The following is an 18,612-nucleotide window of genomic DNA, read 5'->3' as shown; positions in this document are numbered from 1 at the left end:
CTCTGACTCCAATTCTATCATGTGGCCCACACTTCTAACTGCTCTGGGAATAAGACCTTTATGTAAGATTTTATAGAAGCTGTCTAAGTGAGAACATGAAACCCCTAATTACTTTTCAGCCACTCTACAATAACAGAGACAAAAAAACAAAACAACAACAAAAAAAACAAAGCAAACACATAGTTTAGGTAGAGTTCAAACTGATAGGACTTGAAAATCCATCATTAGAGCAAATCTAATACATTCGGTGGTAAATTAACATATCAAAACATGGCATTTCCATGACTCCACTGAACCCAAACCAGTGGGTTCTAAGTAATAAAAGGGTTCTATTCCTTTCTTGGGTATGAGATCTAGACCAACTACCACAGCCACATGAGTGCCCCTCAATATCATCTATCTGCAACATGTTCGGCACAGGACAGGATAATGCAGTAGTTCTCAGAGCATGTTCCAGGGAACTCTTGAGGTAGCAGTGGGAAAGAAGGGAGTGCCATGAAAGAATTTCCATAAGGCAATACATGTTTCATACTAGTTTGCCTTTAAATGGTCTTTGATTCAGACTTGGATGCCTCATGCCTGTAATCTGAAGCTCTTGGTTTAGAGACAGCCTAGGAAGACAAATACAAGACATTGTTATCTCTAATTGACCAGCAAAAAGCTGGAAGTAGAAGAATGGTTCAAGTTGTGGAGTCAAAAAGAACAAAAAAAGCCAAGTGAGAGTTCAAGTCCCTCACTGAAGGCATAAAAAAAAAAATGCTGTGAGTTTGTCCTAATGGTAGAGTGATTGCTTAGCATGCACGAAGACCCAGGTTCAAGTCCTTGGTACCACATACATAGAAAAAGCCAGAAGTGGTGTTGTGGCTCAAGCAGTAGAGTGTTAGCCTTCAGAAAGCCCAAGGACAGAGCTCAGGCCCTGAGTTCAAGGGCCAAGACTGGCAAAAGAAAAGTGGAGGGGGGCTAGTTGTAGAGTGCTTGCTAGTGTGCACAAAAACCCAGATTCGCTTCCTCAGTATCACATACTAGAAAAATGCCGGGAATGGTGCCATGGCTCAAGTGGTAGAGTACTAGCCTTGAGAAAGCCCAAGGACAGTACTTAGACCCAGAGCTCAAGCCCCAGACTGGCAAAAAAAAAAAAAAAAAAAAAATACCAAGCACTGATGGTTCGTATTTATAATTCTAGGAGGCTGAGATCTGAGGATTGAGGTTTGAAGCCAGCCTGGACAGCAACTTTTTTTTTTTGTGGGTCATGTGTGTGGCTTCAATTCGGCCTGGGTACTGCCCCTGAGCTCTTCAGCACCATTTCTGGTTTTCTAGAGGTTAATTGGAGATATCAGTCTCATGGTCTAATGCTCGGACTGGCTTTGAACTGAGATCCTCGTATCTCAGCCTCCTGAGTAGATAGGATTACAGGTATGAGCCACCACACTTGGCTTATTTTCTTGTTTTTGCTCAGAAAATATTCTTAAAATTTATTCTAGAGGACTGGGAATATGACCTAATGGTAGAGTGCTTGCCTAGCATTCATAAAGCTATATGTTTGATTCCTCAGTACTACATAAAGAAAAAACACCAGAAGTGTTGCTGTGGCTCAAGTGGTAGAGTGCTAGCCTTGAGTAAAAGAAGCTCAGGGATAGTGCCCAGATCATGAGCTCAAGCCCCGGGACTGGCCAAAAAAAAAAAAAGAGTATATTTGGACAATGTCATTCCTTCCCTTGTTCTTTCTGTTTTCCCTTTGTATAGTTCATTTTCAACATAGTGGCTAGTATCACTTCTGTATTTGTTTACCCTTTGACTTTCTCTTTTATTCATTTTTCTATTTATCAATTTTTTTTTTTTTTTAGTCAGTTGTGGGGCTTGAACTCAGAGTCTGGGCGCTATGTCTGAGCTTTTGTGCACAAGGCTAGTGCTCCAGCACTTTAAAGCACAGCACCACTTCTGGTTTTCTGGTGGTTCACTGGAGGTATGTCTCACAGACTTTCCTGTCCAGGCTGGCTTCGAACCCTGATCCTCAGATCTCAGCATCCTGAGTAGCTAGGATTACATGTATAAGTGTGAGCCATGGTTCCTCTTACTTTTTTTTTTTTTTTTTGAGGTGTTGGTGTTTGAACTCTGTACCTTGTGCTTGCTAGGCACCTAGCTGCCTTTCTACTTGAGCCTCATCTCCCAGCCCTTTTTTATTTGTTCAGTTAGCACCTATTTGCCTGGGGCTAGCCTCAGAGAGTCTTACTTAGACCTTCCTGGTAACCAGGATCACAAGTATTTATCATTACACCCAGATTGCTGGTGGAAATGAGGTCTTGCTAACTTTTTGCCCCAGGACTAGCTTTAAAAAAAAAAAAGACCAATTTTTACAAGAAAACAGGAGAGAAAATCAAGTTTTTCTTAGTTGAAATAAGTCAGTTTATTATATTTCCAAGGCCTTTATCCTATAGTTAATATAAACCATATAACAACACTTTACAACAATATAACTTAGGTTTTAGTTGTTTGAAAAAGGAAGATTTCTTTGGAATTTAGTAAATATTTTAGAAAGAATAACTACAGGAAGTTTTTATTTCAGTAACAGACTTGTCTTCCAGGAACATCACATAGTGTTTTTTCTTGTGAGAAATCTAACAAATATCAGCCATCATATACTCTATATTTAGAAATGGAAGCAAGAAATATTTATCTATATCTACATATGTATTATTCTATATGTATGTATACAGTAATACATACATAACATACGTGTTATTATTTATATTTTCTTTTCTGTTTCAGACAAGATCTCAATATGTAGCTCTGGCTGGCTCTGAACTCACTGTATTGCCAGGCTGGTCTCAAACTCCAACTCTCCCTGCCTCTGCCTCCCAAGATCTGAGATTACAGGCATGCAATACCAAGCCTAGCACAGGGAATGCTTCTACTGAAGTAGGAAACAAGCAATCTAAAGTGCAAATCACATGTCACTTGAACAAGACAATTTACATAATTAGGTATAAATTATTACCTTTTTGTTGCTGAGGTGGTCTGGCAGTACCCCACCTTGCACTGTACTCATCTGGCTTTGCAGGGAAGTGTCATAATGAAACTGGGTCTGCCTGAATACAGAGGGGGGCGGGGAATCACCAGTAGTGTACATTTCCTGTCTTTAAAAAAAAAAATTAAGCCAGGGCCATCTTGGTTCTGAATCTCTCCATTTTTGTCGGAAGAAGACTAACCATCTCTTTACTAAGTTCCAGCTCAACTTCGATTTCCTGGGCAGCCTCAGGGTGCTTTTCACAGTAATCGACAATAAATTTGTAATGTTCCAATGATGTTGCCAAATTCTCTAGCTCTTTCTTGGGATCAGCAGTGATGATTTTGCCATAGAGACGAGCAACACGAAACTTAGCTAGCATGGCGGGGCGAAGAACATCCTCCCCTAGCTGCTCAGGGAATACTTTATTTGGGTCCCTCAGGGAGTCTAAGAAGAGCTGGTAGTACTTCAGTGCTGACTTATTAAGGTTATTTATTTTTTTTACAATGTGTGAATCAGGATCTCTTAGCTTGTCAGCAATGGCAACCTTCAAATCCATCATATCATAATAAGCATGCGCAATTTCAAACTGAATCTGCCTGTTGATCAAGAGGTAATACTGTGGATTCAGGTCCACTGTGAGGGGCTCTAGCATAGCTATTCTGCGTTTATGCATCTTGCACCGTCTCTCCATGTCAGTTTCAAAGAAGGCCAGGACCTTGAACAGAGCACTATGATCTTGGACAACTTCAATATGGTCAGTGACATACCCATCGATTTGGAAGAACTCTTTTGCCTCAGAGACATAGTGCTGACCCAGTAAGAAAAGTTCTCTGGCTTCTTCAAAGTCTAAAGGTCTCAAATATCTCACTTTCTCTTCTACTGCAGAGATGGCATCACACAGCTCCCCTGTTCCAAATTGCACAGCTTTCTTCCTGATGCTCTCCTCTTCATCTAGTTCTTTCTTCCTTAACGCTCGAAGTTCAGACTGTTTGTCAAAATCAAGCTCTCCTATATTGTCCTGAAAGAAAAAGTTAAGTTACGGTTACGTAGGGTTATTTTATTTCCTGCTGTCCAAAATAATTTAAAAAGCAAATCCAGAAATAAAGAAAACTCTTTCCTTCCAGCCTATCTGAGGGAGACATTATAATTTGTTTTGGTGCTGAGGGTGGAACCACAGGCTAAGCAGGCTAGGCAAAGGTTCCACCACTGAGCTGTACCAGCCCACTGAAGGCACTATCATCTTCAATTCTATTTTTCTTTGAGACAATCTTACCATGTAGACCAAGATAGCCTTGAACTCTCAATGATCCTGTCTCAGTCTTTAAACATTAAACATTTTTAAAACTTCTTTCTTTAAATGAATTCAATGTATTAAATATATATTAAATTGTTTCATGTGTTAAAAATTGTATGCATTGGGCTGGGAGTTTGGCCTAGTGGTAGAGTCCTTGCCTAGCATGTATGAAGACATGGATTCAATTCTTCGGTACCATATACATAGAAAAAAAAAGCCAGAAGTGGTGCTGAAGCTCAAGTGGAAGAGCTCTAGCCTTGGAAAAAGTCCAAGGACAGCACCCAGGCCCAGAGTTCAAACCCTATGACTGACAAAAGAAAAAAAAAAGGAAGTTGTGTGACATGAGAGGGGCTTCAGGATTGTGCAAGGCCAGTGAGGCCTTTCACAAGAATGAAAGAAAAAAGAAATATATGTAGTCCTTGAAGGAATAAGATTCTAGCAAAAGGTGCAAGAGTTACATGAGTTACATGATCTAAAGGGAAGCCAGATTATCATTAGGAAGACTTTAAAAGGTGGTGATGAGGGCAAGAAACAAGTATTTGTGAGAGCACACTACATGTCTTCTACAATTAACACACAATAACTCAAGAATCACAATCTCCATGGTAAGCTTTCATTTACATCCTGCTCATGAAGAGAGAACAAGGTGACCTTGGCCTGTATTACCTGCATGGAAAGCTGGGCATTCTGCATGAGAGTCAAGCAGTACTTGATCCAGCATCTCGCTATCTCCCCTTTTCTCTGATGATAAAGCTCTGGCACATCTCCTTCTGCTTCAGGAGCTAAAAAACATACAAGACTTGTATAAGCTAAAAGTGACAAGTGTAGTTTTCAATGTGTACTGTATTTACAAATACCTGGGGACACTGCTGTTATTTCTGCAGATTGCTTTCTGTATTTTTTCCTATGCTTTATCTATATTTTAAAAAGTAAGAGCATAATATATAGCCAACTTTGAACATAACTTTTCCTACACACATTATATCTCCAATACTTAATACATAACATTATCAATGTTTTAGTTTTTTAGTATAGCATTATAAAAGTATTTCATACTTAAGCCCTTCTAATATAGGGAGTTCATTGTTTCTCATCATTTACTACTATGGACAACTTTGTGCCTAAATCTGTCTGGTTTTGAATTACAACAGAATAGATTCCTAGAAATGGAATTCCTAGAATGGTGAAAGAATTTACACAATTTTAAATTTCTTAACTAATGCTGCCTAGTTATTTGTAATAGACATTCTACACAACCATATTTAGGATGGTAGAAAGCAGTAAGATTGTAGAAACCATTCTGTTTTTGTCACTTTTTCAGCTTTTTGGTACTAAGGATGGACCATTTAAGCTACATAAGCAAGGGTTCTACCTGAGGTGCAACCCTAGCTCCTATAACTTTCTATTCTGAAAATAAAAACAAAATGGTGCTATCATGGAATCTTAGTTTATGTTAACTTTTTTTAGATAAATGACTTTTAAAATTTCAGCTCATCTATAGTTAATCCAAAGTAGTAAATGAAACAAAGCTATTCAACTTGATACTACATTCTATTCAAATTCTTCAACCAAGAGGTGCTGTGGCTCAAGTGGTAGAGTGATAGCCTTGAGCTGAAGAGCTCAGGGGGAGTGCCCACAACCAATAATAAAAATAAAATAAATAAATAAATTTTAAAAAGAAGAAAAAGAAAACATGGTATTCCAAAATCAAAAACCTCTTTAAGACTGCAGAATATTTAATGATAAATGACAAAACCATAGAAGAAAATGGTGACTTTATTACCACACTAGCTAAATGACACAAATACACATATTAACCATGATTTTTTGCAGGCTAAATAAAACACTGTCAAATGCTGTAGGTGCAGATTTATCATATAGCATTGATATAGAACACAAAAGGTCTTAGATTCAATCTCCAGTATTGCAAAGCAAATAAAAAGTTAAAATATAGCTGGGTATGGTGGCTTATGTCTACAATCCTAGCTACTCAGGAGGCTGAGATCTGAAGATCAAGGTTCAAAGCCACCCTGGGCACAAAAGGATCTAAGACTCTTATCTCCAATTAACCTCTAGAAAAAGGGAAGTGGGGCTTGGCTCAGGGTAGGGTAGTAGCCAGGAGCTTCAGAGCTCAGGGACAATACTCGGGCCCAGGGGTAGGGCAATAGCCTTGAGATGAAGAGCTCAGGGACAGCACCTAGGCAGAGTTCAAGCCCCAGAACTCCCCCCCGGCCCCCACCCAAAAAAAGAAAAGCTGAGGACTGGACTGTTCCAGAGGACAGAAAACTAAGATGCGACAACTGGCCACAATCATAAAGAAAAAAAAATTTATAAAGGACATTATGGAGGTAATTGCTTAAAGAGAAATAAGATTCTTAAAAATTGTATCAAATGTTTCATTTCCTGAATTTGCTAGCTGCTCTATGATTATGCAAGAAAATATTCTTAGGAAATGTATATGCAATCACTTCTCAAATGGTTCAGAAAGAAAAATAAAATGTGACATCTAAACCGGGTGCTGATGGCTCATACCTATGATCCTAGCTACTCAGGAGCTGGAAGCCTGGTGATTGCAGTTCCAAGCCAGTCAGGACAGGAAAGTCCATGAAACTCTTATCTCAAATTAACCCTCAGAAAACTGCAAGTGGAGCTATGGCTCAAAGTGGCAAAGCACCAGACTTAGGCAGGGACAGCACCTGGGTCCTGAGTTCAAGCCCCACAACCAACAACAACAAAGTGACATCTGGATATTAACTTATATGTGGCTGAAAATGAGGCAAGTATTAAAACTGGTAAATTTAAGTTAGGCCTGGTGGCACATATCTGTAGTTCCAGCTATTTAGGAGGCTTAGATAGGAGGATCATGAGTTCAAGGCTAGTGTGGGATATACAGCAAGACTCTGGCAAAAAAATAAAGCAACAAAAACAAGAAGTTGGTGAATTTAGTTGAGAAAATACTTCTACTACTTTCCTAAAAAAATAAAATAAATTTAAAAATTAACAGTCATGGAGCTTGAACTCTGGGCCTGCGCACTGTCCCTGAGCTCTTCAGCTCAAGGCTATGGCTCTATCACTTGAGCTACAGTGCATGCCACTTCTGGTTTTCTGGTGATGATCTCAGCCTCCTGAGTAGCTAGGATTACAGGCGTGAGCCACAGGCACCCAGCCTACTTTCCTAAAATGTTGAATGTTAAAAGGTTAAATTTCAGCCGGGTGCAGTGGCTCACACCTGTAATCCAAGTTACTCAGGAGGCTGAGATCTGAGGATTGCTGTTCAAAGCCAGCCCAAGTACTAAAGTCTGTGAGACTCTTATCTCCAATTAATCACTAGAAAATGGGGTAGTGGGGCTATGATTCCAGGGGTAAGTTGGTAGCCAAGAGTTGAAGAGCTCAGGGACAGTGCTCAGGCCCGAGTTTCAGAGTTCAAATCCCACGACTGACAAAAAAAAAAAAATTAAATTTCAAAATAAAAAAATTTAAAGCTGATAATGACTAGGACACAGTGACCTAAGTCTGTTATCCCAGAACTTGGGAGGTTTAGTAGGACAATGCGTTCAAGGTCAGCCCAGACTACAACATAGCAAGACCCTAGCTCAAGTCATTGCTATACAAAGAAACATACATGTAAACTTACTGTCTTCTGTGGCTGAAATTTTCCCAATTTGACCAAAAATAACATTGGCGGCTGATAAACAGTGTCTGGCTTCCATAAAGCATAACTGTTGGGAAAATAAATGAGAATGAATCTAAGTACCACAGAGTCTTATTTACAATTGCTATTTGCATACTTATACAGGAAAAACTATACTATTAGCTGAGAGCTACTACGAAGGAAGCAGTGTACAGGTGCTTAACAGCAGGAAGGTATTACAGGCACATTACAGTATTGCCTAGTAAAAAAGCTACTTCAGAGATTAAAACAACAATGTCCAAACGCTTAAAAATAACCTAAACGGGCACAAAGGGAACCATGGTCTGAAAGTCAGCTGTCTTCCCATAACCAGTACACAGATGGGAACAGCTCTCATCCTTTAGGTTCACTCAAACCACATCCTTTAGGTTCAGTCTAAATAGCCAAAGGTCCAGGCACAAGAAATTCTTGCATTCTGTCAGAGTAATGAAGATTTAGTTTTTATTACTTTAAGAGAGCTTGTTATATCCTACCACTCAAAGGCAAAAAGGAGATTCTTCATAAATTAAATATCTAGATGTCTAAACATTATACACATATTATGTAGATTTTTTGTTTGGGCCCTGAGGCTTGAACTCTGGGCCTGAATGCTGTCTCCAAACTTTTTGGCTCAAAGTTAGTGTTCTCTCACTTGAGTCACATCCCCACTTCCTGCATTTTGCTGGTTAACTGGAGGTAAGAATCTCATGGACTTTCCTGCCCAGGCTTGCTTTAATTGACAAGCCTCAGATCTCAGCCTCCCAAGTAGGTAGAATGATGCTGCTGAACCACCACTGCCTGGCAGATAGAGTTTATTTATTTATTTATTTTTCATATATTTTTACTGTAATTAACAGAAGGGTTACATTATATTCACCAGATAGATGGTGTGAATTAAAATAATAATTTTTCCTTTTTTTGGCCAGTCCTGGGACTTGAACTCAGGGCTAGCCAAAACACCACTTTCAGCTTTATCTGTGTATGTGGTAATAAGGAATCAAACTAAGGGCTTTGTACATACTAGGCAAGCACTCTATCACTAGGCCATGATTCTGGGCTCTGAATTATGTAACTCTTGTTCGTCAAAGACGAAGACAAGAGTTCGTCAAATAGCTATAACAGAGAAGAGACAGGTTTTCTGAGGACCATGTGAGAATTAGGCATAACTGGATGCTCTTAAGTATACACAGCAGTGTTACTTACACATCTGATCTTAGATCAAAAACCTAGAAGTGATGCTGCAAATAGTCCTATTGGCTCCTGCTAACAGTTCTTCTGAATGAAATTCTGTGGAGCAACATTTAATGATAGGAACATTTACAGAACTAACACTAGCAAACAAAACATTGGAAAGAATAAAGGTATAAGTGTAAGGCAGCAGGTAACTCTGAGGAGCAAAGAATTTGCACAATTTCAGAGGCTTGTGAATAAGAAATATAAATAAGCTGCTGGGAATGTGGCTTAGTGGTAGAATGCTTGTCTAGTCTGCAGGAAGCCTTCCATACCAGTGGTCCTCTGCTCAAGTGGCAGAGTGCTAGCCTTGAGCAAAAAGAAGCTCAGGGTTAGTGCCCAGGCTCTGAATTGAAGCCCCAGTCAAAAAAAAAAAAAAAAAAAAAGTTTTAGCATTAGAAACTGAAGGATGACAGAAGAAATGGATCTATAAAAGTATAACAAATTGCTGGGCACAATGGCTCATGCCTATATTCCCACCTCCTCTCAGGAGGCTGAGATCTGAGGATTGTGGTTCAAAGCCAGCCCAGGCACTAAAGAAAGACATTGCTTGAGACTCTTACCTCCAATTAACTACTAGAAAACTGGAAGTAGCGCTGTGGCTCAAGGGGTAGGGCAGTAACCTTGAGCTGAAGAGCTCAGGGACAATGTCCAGGCACAGAGTTCAAGCCCCATGACCCACAAAAAAAAAAAAAAGTATAGCAAATTGATTCTAAGGAATTCTGATGAAACAATTAAGGAGCACAAATTTGTCCTTGTGTAACAGTTCAAAAGCATGTTATAAAACCTTGAAACTATGGAAATCAGCAGAGACATTTACAATATCCACATTACTATAGAACAGTTCATACTGAAAAATAACTGAAATATATCACATGTTTTTACCAAAACCCACATTTAACAGTCAACTTCCTCAGATATATTCTCCCTATAGATTGCCACTACAAAGATAAAGTTCTATTAACCACAAGATAAAATCAACAATAAAAAGTAACATATCACTATAGCGAATTTAAATAGTATATCATAACCTTAGCTAATCTGGAGTCTGTGATCTAGAAGATCAAGATTGAAGCCAGACCAGATGGGAAAGTCCATTAGACTGCCATCTCCAGTTAAGCACCAGAAAGGCTGCAAGTGAAATTATTACTCAAGTATGTGGATTAATGCACCTTCTATCTGGCAAATATCATGTAACCCTTTTACTAATTACAATAAAAAATTTAAAAAAAAAAAAGAAATTATTACTCAAGTGGCAGAGTGCTACCCTTGAGCCAAAAGATTCAGGGACAGTACTTAGATCAAGTTCACGCCTCAGGACTGGTGCATACATGTACTCATGCACATGCACACGAGTGCACGTGCGCGCCCGCAAACACACACACACACTACAAAATTTTAATATACTAGCAAGTAACAAATTGGGCTTCATTTTTCTGCCAAGTTTACATCACAAAATACAAGCCACTTTTCTTTCTTTAAAAAACAAATTTAAGGGCCGGGAGTTTGGCCGAGTGGTAGAATGCTTGCCTAGCATGCACGAAGACCTGGGTTCAATTCTTCGGTACCACACACATAGAAAAAAGCCGGAAGTGGTGCTGAGGCTCAAGTGGTAGAGCTCTAACCTTGAAAAAGTCCAAGGACAGTGCTCAGGTCCTGAGCCCAAACCCAGGACTGGCAAAAAAAAAAAAAAACAACAAAAAACAAATTTAAGCTAGGCATGGTGGCTCACGCCTGTAATCCTAGCTACTCAGAAGGCTGAGATCTGAGCATCAAGGTTCAAAGCCAGCCTGGGCACAAAAGGACCTGAGACTCTTATCTCCAATTAACCTCTACTAAATGGAAGTGGGGCCTGGCTCAAGAGTAGGGTGGTAGCCTTGGGCTGAGCTCAGGGACAGGGCCCAAGCCGAGTTCAAGCCCTAGACTCCCCCCCACAAAAAAAAAAAAGAAAAGAAAAAATATTTCCGAGTTTGTTTAAATAATATATGATCAGAGGCATAGAGACATTGTGTTTTTGTGTTAAGCCACTTTTTGTTTTCTTATTGTCCATTGTGGGACTTGAACTCAGGGCCTGGGCACTGTCCCTGAGCCCTTCAGCTCAAGGGTAGTGTTCTACCCCTTGAGCCACAGCACCACTTCCGGTTTTTTGTGATTAATAGGAGATAAGAGTCTCAGGTCTTTAGTGTCCAGGCTGGCTTTGAACCGTATCTTCAGATCTCAGCCTCCTGAGTAGCTAGGATTAAAGGCAGGAGTCACTGGTTCCCAGTTCTTTGTAGATTCTCTTAGGTGACTACTTACCTTATTGATATAAAACTGCGACAAGGTAGCAGCATTAATCGCCCACTCCATAGGATGGTAGGCACTGTGCTCAAGCTGGCGTTTCAGTGTGCTGTGGCAATAGTGAGCAGCCTTCTCAAACATTTGCACATGCTGGTAGACCTGAGCCAGGTAATACAGGTTATGAGTATAAACCTTCTCAAACCTGTGGAGAAAAAAAGATGACTTACCATGTGAAAGTTAATTTCTTTCTTTTTTTTTTTTTTGCTCAGTCATGTGTTTGAACTCAGGGCCTGGGCGCTGTCCCTGAGCTCTTTTCCTCAAGGCTAGTGCTCTACCACTTTGAGCCACAGCAGACTTTCTGGTGGTTAATTGGAGATAAGAGTCTCTTGGACTAGAGGCCAGAGCAGTGGCTCACACATGTAATCCTAGTTACTCAGGAGGCTGAGATCTGAGAATATCAGTTCAAAGCCAGCCGGGGGGCACTAAAAAGTCCCGAAAACTCAACTCCAATTAATCACCAGAAAACCAGGAGTGGCACTGTGGCTCAAGGGGTAGGGCAGTAGCCTTGAGCTGAAGAGCTTAGGGATAGCGCCCAAGCCCAGAGTTCAAGTCCCACAACCAACCAAAAAAAAAAAAGTCTCTTGGATTTTCCTGCCTGGGCTGGCTTTGAACTGTGATTCGCAGATTTCTCAGGCTCCTGAATAGCTAGGATTACAGACATGAGCCACCAGTATCTAGCTTATAAATAAATTTCATATGTAGTTTTTTTTTTTTTTTAACCCTTCTACCATTCCTTTGAATTGTGTCTGGTACATATGACAGGAAACAGTCTCAGATCTGACCATGGTCATGTAACTTAGACGTAGCAAATGGAGGTTTACTCCACAGATTAGGGCTGGGGTGTGGCTCATATGGTAAAGTGTTGCCAAGAAAGCCCAACATCCTGAGTTCAAACCTCATACTACAGGGGGTGGGGTAATCCAGACTTTGACTTGAATGACTACAAGCAGCAAATAGCAGGGTTTTTGTTGTTGTTGTTGTTTTTAAACTATCATTTTGTTTAGACTATGTGGGAACACCTGTTGATTTCTATACCAACTAACCTTTTTGATCTCTCCTGTTCAGTTAGCTTCTCTTCTTCAGGAAGAAAGTGTTCTGTAGGATCAAGAGGAGGACTCCCAATCTATGATTAAGCAACAAAAGCTCTTTAAACTATGAACATTAAGCACCCTTTTCTGGGGAATGGGAGCTATCAATTTTGAATTTCTGGGGTGTTTTTCTTTTTTGTCTGTTAATGGGGATATTTGGAGAAGGGGTTTCACGGTGTAGTTCATGCTGGCTTTGAACAATTTATCATCCTTCCTGCCTCAGACTCGAGTTCTGGGATAATGTGTGTGCTTCACCACTCCCAGTTTATGTGTAAACTGTTCTTAAAGAAAAACTAAGTGTGGTGTTATATAGCTGAAATCTCAGTACTCAAAGCTGAGGCAGGGGAATCATGAGCTAGGGGAGGTGGTGGGTCAACATGGCCACATAGACTCTACCTCAAAAAGAATATTACTAATATTACCATCTACCACTTCAGAAAATGTGAGACCTTTGTATTCTTTTGTAGTCATACATCCTGAGGGTTAGCAAACAAATCTTTTTTTTTTTTTTTTTTGCCAGTCCCGGACTTGAGCTCAGGGCCTGAGCACTGTCCTTGGACTTTCTCAAGGCTAGAGCTCTACCACTTGAGCCTCAGCACCACTTCCGGCTTTTTTCTATGTATGTGGTACCGAGGAATTGAACCCAGGTCTTCGTGCATGCTAGGCAAGCACTCAACCACTAGGCCAAACTCCCGGCCCCGCAAACACATCTTTGTACATTAGACAGGTCCTATTCTACTTAAATCACACCCCCAGTCCTTTTTGCTTTTGTGTTTAGGAGGTTTTTTCTTCCCAGGGATCCTATTTAAATCTCTCATTGAGTAGGTGAGATTGCAGGCTTATAATATTTAGCTTATTTGTTGACACAAAAATCTCACCAACTTTTTGCAGAGGTGGCAGGCTTTGAACCCTGATCTATCCTATCTTCACCTCCCAAGTAGCTAGGATTACAGAAATAAACCAACCACTGAACACAGGCAGTTTGTGTCACACATATTTTTTTTTTTGGGGCGGGGGGGGGGGGTCACGGGGTTTGAACTCCGCCTGGGCACTGTTCTTGAGCTCTTCAGCTCAAGGCTACCGCCTTACCCCTGGGCCTGGGCACTGTCCCTGAGCTCTTTGAGTCAAGCTCAACTTCCCTTTTTCTAGCAGTTAATTGAAGATAAGAGTTTCAGGTCCTTTTGTGCCCAGGTTGGCTTTGAATCTTGATCCTCAGATCTCAGCTTCCTGAATAGCTAGGATTACAGGCATGAGCCACCTCAACCAGCTAAATATTTTTGTTAGTTTTTTTTTGTTTTTTTCAGTAGTGAGGCTTGAACTCTGGGCCTAGGTGCTGTCTCTGAGCTCTTCAGCTCAAGGTTAACATTCTACCACTTGATCCACGGCACCCCTTTCGGCTTTTTCTGTATATGTGGTACCAAGGAATCGAACCCAGGGCTTTGTGTATGTTAGGCGAGCACTCTACCACTAGGCCAAACTCCTAGCTCCACACATAATATTTTAAATTTCTTTTAGATGAGTACCAGTGACTCATCCCTCTAATCCTAGCAACTCATGAGGCTAAAATCTGAAAATCAGTTTAAGCCAGTATAGGTAGAAAAATCCTTCAGATTCTGTCTCCAATTAGCTAGCAAAAATGCTGACCAAGGCTGGGAGTTTGGCCTAGTGGTTAAAGTGCTTGCCTAGCATGCATGAAGACCCGGGTTCGATTCCTCGGTACCACATTCATAGCAAAAAGCCAGAAGTGGTGCTGTGGCTCAAGTGGTAGAGCCCTAGCCTTGAGAAAATCCAGGGACAGTGCTCAGGCCCTGAGCTCAAGCCCAGGACTGGCAAAAAAAAAATGCTGACCAAGATGTGTGGTTCAACTGGTAGAGTGCCATTTATGAACAAAATTACCAAGTGAGTACAAGAGGTTCTTAGTTCAAGTACTGGTACCAAAATAAAAAAATTTTTTTAGGTAGAAAGTGTTTTACTAAGAACTTTTTAAAGTAGTTAACCACAGCAAATAATAATACACAAGAAATATTTTGCCTTAGCCTGGGGCCAGTGACTCACCCCTGTAATCCTAGCAATTCAGAAGGCTGAGTCCTTAGAATGACAATTTGAAGCCAGGCAGGGCAGGAAAGTCTGTGAGACTCTTATCTCTAATAACTACTCAGAACAAGCTGGAGGTGATGCCATGGCTCAAGTGGTAGAGTACTGACCTTGAGCACAAAGAGGCTCAGGGACAGCTTGCCAGATCCCAGGTCTAAGCCCCCCAGGACTGGCAAAGAAAAAAAAAAAAAAAAAAAGAGAGAGAGAAGGAAGGGGTAAAGGGAGGGAAATGGGGACAAAAATATGAGACGGGGTATCAATGTGCGTGAAGTAATGCTCCTCCTATCTGGAGAATATAACTATAATAAAAATATATAAGAAAGAAATTATGTTGCCTAATAATTTCTTTCATGTAAAAAAACAAAAGTTTATTAAGCCAGGAACAGGTGGCTTAAAATGAGCAAACTATCTGAACTCTTTGAGGCATATATTCTCCTTGTTTTCTTTTAGCACTGCTATTTTGGTGGAATCGAAAGTAGAAATTTTGAACACAAGCACAAAAATACCCATGTGGTATTTCAGGATAACATTAGACTATTTCCTTGATGACTATATCCAGTACAGACTGCCATTATACCCTACACCAGGATTATTTTTAAATACCCAAAGTCTTCACTATACAGTAATTTCAGCTATCAGGTAACTTCCCAGAAGTTCCACAGAAATTCTTGGGTGTGTAGAAGAAAAACACCATCGTGAATGAGGAATTATTCTCTCAGTTCCTGACTACTTTCAGCCCAAACTGAAATTTTAATCTGATGTGCAACACACCTCTTTCATATACTGATTATACAGAGCTTCTGATGATTCTAGGTAAGCCCGTGCAGTTTCAATTTCTTCCCTTTCAGACCATAAGATGCCCAGGTTATTCTGCAAAATAGAGAAAGTGATGACTTAAGACTTACAATTAAAGTAATATCCACAAATTGTACTAGAAAGGGGGCAGAGAAGTGATAAAGAAGGTAAGGTGGATGGGGTTCATTATATCAATATTTAAAATAGAAATGTCACAAACAGTTTTTACTCTTGCATAATTAATATATGTTAATAAACAAAAATCAGGAGTATTAATAATTCAGAGGGGTTTGAACTGAGCCTGGAGCTTGTTAGGATGGTTCAATATCCCTGAGCCACACCTTTGGCCCTAACATCTGTAAATTAAATGATATACTTAGTAACTAGTAGTGGAGTTCAATTAGCAGTAAGTTACTCACAATCCTGACACAGGTACTATGGTAGATAACTGTTAAGACAGACCTGTAGTGACCCCTGCCTTCTGGTACACGGCCCTTTGCTATTTCTTCACCATGAGCATGGTCTGCACTTAGTGACTTGCTGCTAAAAACTTGAATATAGGAAAAGTGAGTGATCGAAAATCACACTAATACTAGAGGCTACAAAATACTATGGCATCCATTTACTATTTACAACATGTTTGCATTTCTATAGTGTTTTTGAGACAAAACTCTTACTACATAATACAGGTTGGCCTCAAACTCACGACCCACTTGACTTTTGGAATTAACAGAAGTTTACCACCCATAGCTGGCTTTGAGTGTTTTAAAGATTGTTACAAAACTGCTGGTGCTGGTGGCTCATATCTATAACCCTAGCTACTCAGATGGCTGAGATCTGAGGATTGAGCTTCAAAACCAGTCAGGGCAAGAAAGTCTCTGAGACTGTTATCTCCAATTAACCAGCAAAAGGCCAGAGGTGGAGCAGTAGTAGCCTTGGGCAAAAAGCACAAGGACTATGCCCAGGCTCTGAGTTCAAGTCCCATGATGGGTAAACGAACACAAAAAATACACCATCCAGCAAAGTTGGTTCTTCTTTCTTTTCCTTATTGAGCTCTTGTTTGGTTTCTATTGTACCAACTTTTTTATGCTACCACAGATAATGCCAGTATATTATTTTTGACTGCAAAGATCAGAAGGAATGCCAGAGAAAACTTATTCCTAGGTCTCCCGAGCCTAGTGAAGGTTTCGCAGTCTATAATAGGTCCTGTAGTTCCCCAAAGACAACAGCGTGAGACAATGAAGTCAGATATCATGAATTCCCATGAAACCAAACATTTTATCCCAAAAGTAATTCTTCATGGATATTGAGGGAGAGTTTGATATTTTACCATGAGTAAGACATTACAATTGTCAGATGGGGTACCAGGTGGGTTATCTCATGCCTGTAAACCCGGCACTTGGGACGCAGAAGCACCAGGATCACAAGTTCAAGGCAGCTGGAGCTATAGAGACACTGTCCCAAAAAACTATAAGTCACGAGTGTAAAATATCACCATTGTATGAACAAGAAAACGGTAACAGATAACTGATCAACTCATAAGGTTCATCTCCATTTCAGAGATACCAAAATGTGAAAAGATGGTAAACTGTTCCGCTCCTCCGGTTCTGTCCCTGAACTTTTCGGTGGAGCCTGGTGCTGAGATCTTCAGATTTCAGCCTACTGAGTCGCGGGTGCCCTGCTACCCTGCAGCTTCCAACACCGGGCCTCGGGTGTGCGTGGAGGCCGGCCGCCCCCGCCCTCTCACCTGCGCCTGCACGTAGAGCGAGACGCAGCGGTGCGAGAGCCGGTACCGGCTCAGCAGCCGCAGGCTCTTCACCAGATGCTCCTCGCCGGCCGACAGCTCCTCCGTGTCGATGTGGTTCACCCCGAGGTGGAACTCGAGAACCGCCAGCCGCACGGCGCGCTGCGCGGCGGGCCCCTCGGGCTCCACGGCCTCGGTGGGCGGCCCTAGGGTGTGGTCCCCCGCGTCCAAGCCCTCGTCGGCCAGAGGCCGCTCGTCCTCATCCTCCGGCGCGGGGCCCAACAGCGCTTTGACCTCCTCCAGGAGCGCCCGGGCGCTGTATTTGGACTTGTACGGCTCCTTCTCCGGGTTTTTATGTAGTTCCACCCGCGACAGGGCCAGAGCCGCCTGGAATTTCTCGCGAATCTCGGCCCACGGAGCAGTAGCCATAGCGCCCTCCACAAGCAGGGCCGTCTCCAGGATTGCTGTCGGGACTCCCGCCTTCCTTCTGCTTCGCGACACTTCACTTACGACCGGAAGCAGCACTGTGGAACGGCAGCCAATGGGGTCCGCCAATGCAACCACAGCATGCAGGGCAGTGACCAATGGGAAGGCAAAGTGGTCTCTATACCAACTATCGCTATGGTAACGAAGCTGCCAATGAGGATGAGTCTTCCCCCATCACCTCCCCCTGCGGTGTGATCGGCCACAAGCTAGACTCTGGTGGCTTGTGCTTGCAATCCTGGCTACTCAGGAGGCTAAGATCTCAGGATCAAGGCCCGGGCAGGAAACTGACTCCAACTAACCACAGACAACTGAAAGTGTAGCTGTACTTCAAGTGCTGGAAGGCCATCCTTGAGCAAAACAGCTCAAAAGACAGTGCCCAGTTCAAGCCCCACGACTGACCGAAAATAAATAAAGGTCGGCAGCTCATCTTTGTATTCCTGTCAAAAAGTTGGCAAGTCCCCATCTCAACATGCACGCTAGATATAGGGGCATCCACAATGCTTATTCAAGGTCTATAGGAAGCATAGCGGGCCCAAGATCAGTTAAAAAAAAAAAAAAAAAAAAGACCCTCTGGAAAAAAGGCAGGAAGCGCGAGTTGGTGGAGCACCTGCCTAGCGAATGTGAGGCATTCAAATTCTACTAGATCCCAAAACAAAACAAACAAAAAAACCAAATCAAAGACAAGGCAATACTTTGTGCCTCGTGCAAGTTGCTGCTGAAGTCCTATGGGAAAACCCAAAGGGAGGAAAGAACTTGCTATTTTTGGAGTGACTTGCACAAAACCCCGAAGTCTACTTCCACCTACACAAAACACACTAAAATAACTATGGTATATCCAGGATTCACTGGATATTAACTTTACAG

At 41.5% G+C, this 18,612-nt stretch overlaps 1 protein-coding gene across 2 annotated transcripts; it reads right to left on the bottom strand.

Annotated features, from left to right (window-relative positions):
• Positions 1–977: 977 nt before the first annotated feature.
• Positions 978–17,742, bottom strand: Kifbp (kinesin family binding protein). 2 transcript variants are annotated; one of them, XM_090346459.1, is made up of 8 exons: positions 17,266–17,742; positions 15,495–15,593; positions 12,585–12,664; positions 11,500–11,683; positions 7,936–8,020; positions 4,968–5,083; positions 3,775–4,025; positions 978–3,134 (listed from the first exon to the last, which is right to left on the bottom strand). In XM_090346459.1, the coding sequence occupies exons 1-8, from the start codon at positions 17,689–17,691 to the stop codon at positions 2,978–2,980; spliced, it is 1,398 nt and encodes a 465-aa protein (XP_090202585.1). In that variant the 5' UTR covers positions 17,692–17,742; the 3' UTR covers positions 978–2,977. The 2 variants fall into 2 exon arrangements, with proteins under 2 accessions (XP_090202585.1, XP_090202584.1); XM_090346458.1 differs by having other exon boundaries at positions 3,042–4,025; positions 17,266–17,740.
• Between the last annotated feature and the right edge of the window lie 870 nt (positions 17,743–18,612).

The sequence above is a fragment of the Megascapheus bottae genome, chromosome 15 (genome assembly GCF_031878675.1).
Source record: "Megascapheus bottae isolate mThoBot1 chromosome 15, mThoBot2.hap1, whole genome shotgun sequence".
Taxonomy (NCBI): domain Eukaryota; kingdom Metazoa; phylum Chordata; class Mammalia; order Rodentia; family Geomyidae; genus Megascapheus; species Megascapheus bottae.
Note: the sequence above shows the minus strand (reverse complement) of the source record. Positions and strands in the feature narration are given on the sequence as shown.

Excerpts from the sequence above, each read along its gene's own strand:
- Kifbp (XM_090346458.1), bottom strand. The coding sequence starts at position 17,691 with ATGGCTACTGCTCCGTGGGCCGAGATTCGCGAGAAATTCCAGGCGGCT. Across the intron at positions 15,594-17,265 it reads CGCTCTACGTGCAGGCGCAG|AATAACCTGGGCATCTTATG; the intron begins GTGAGAGGGCGG and ends TCTATTTTGCAG. Across the intron at positions 4,026-4,967 it reads ATGCCCAGCTTTCCATGCAG|GACAATATAGGAGAGCTTGA; the intron begins GTAATACAGGCC and ends TTTTTCTTTCAG.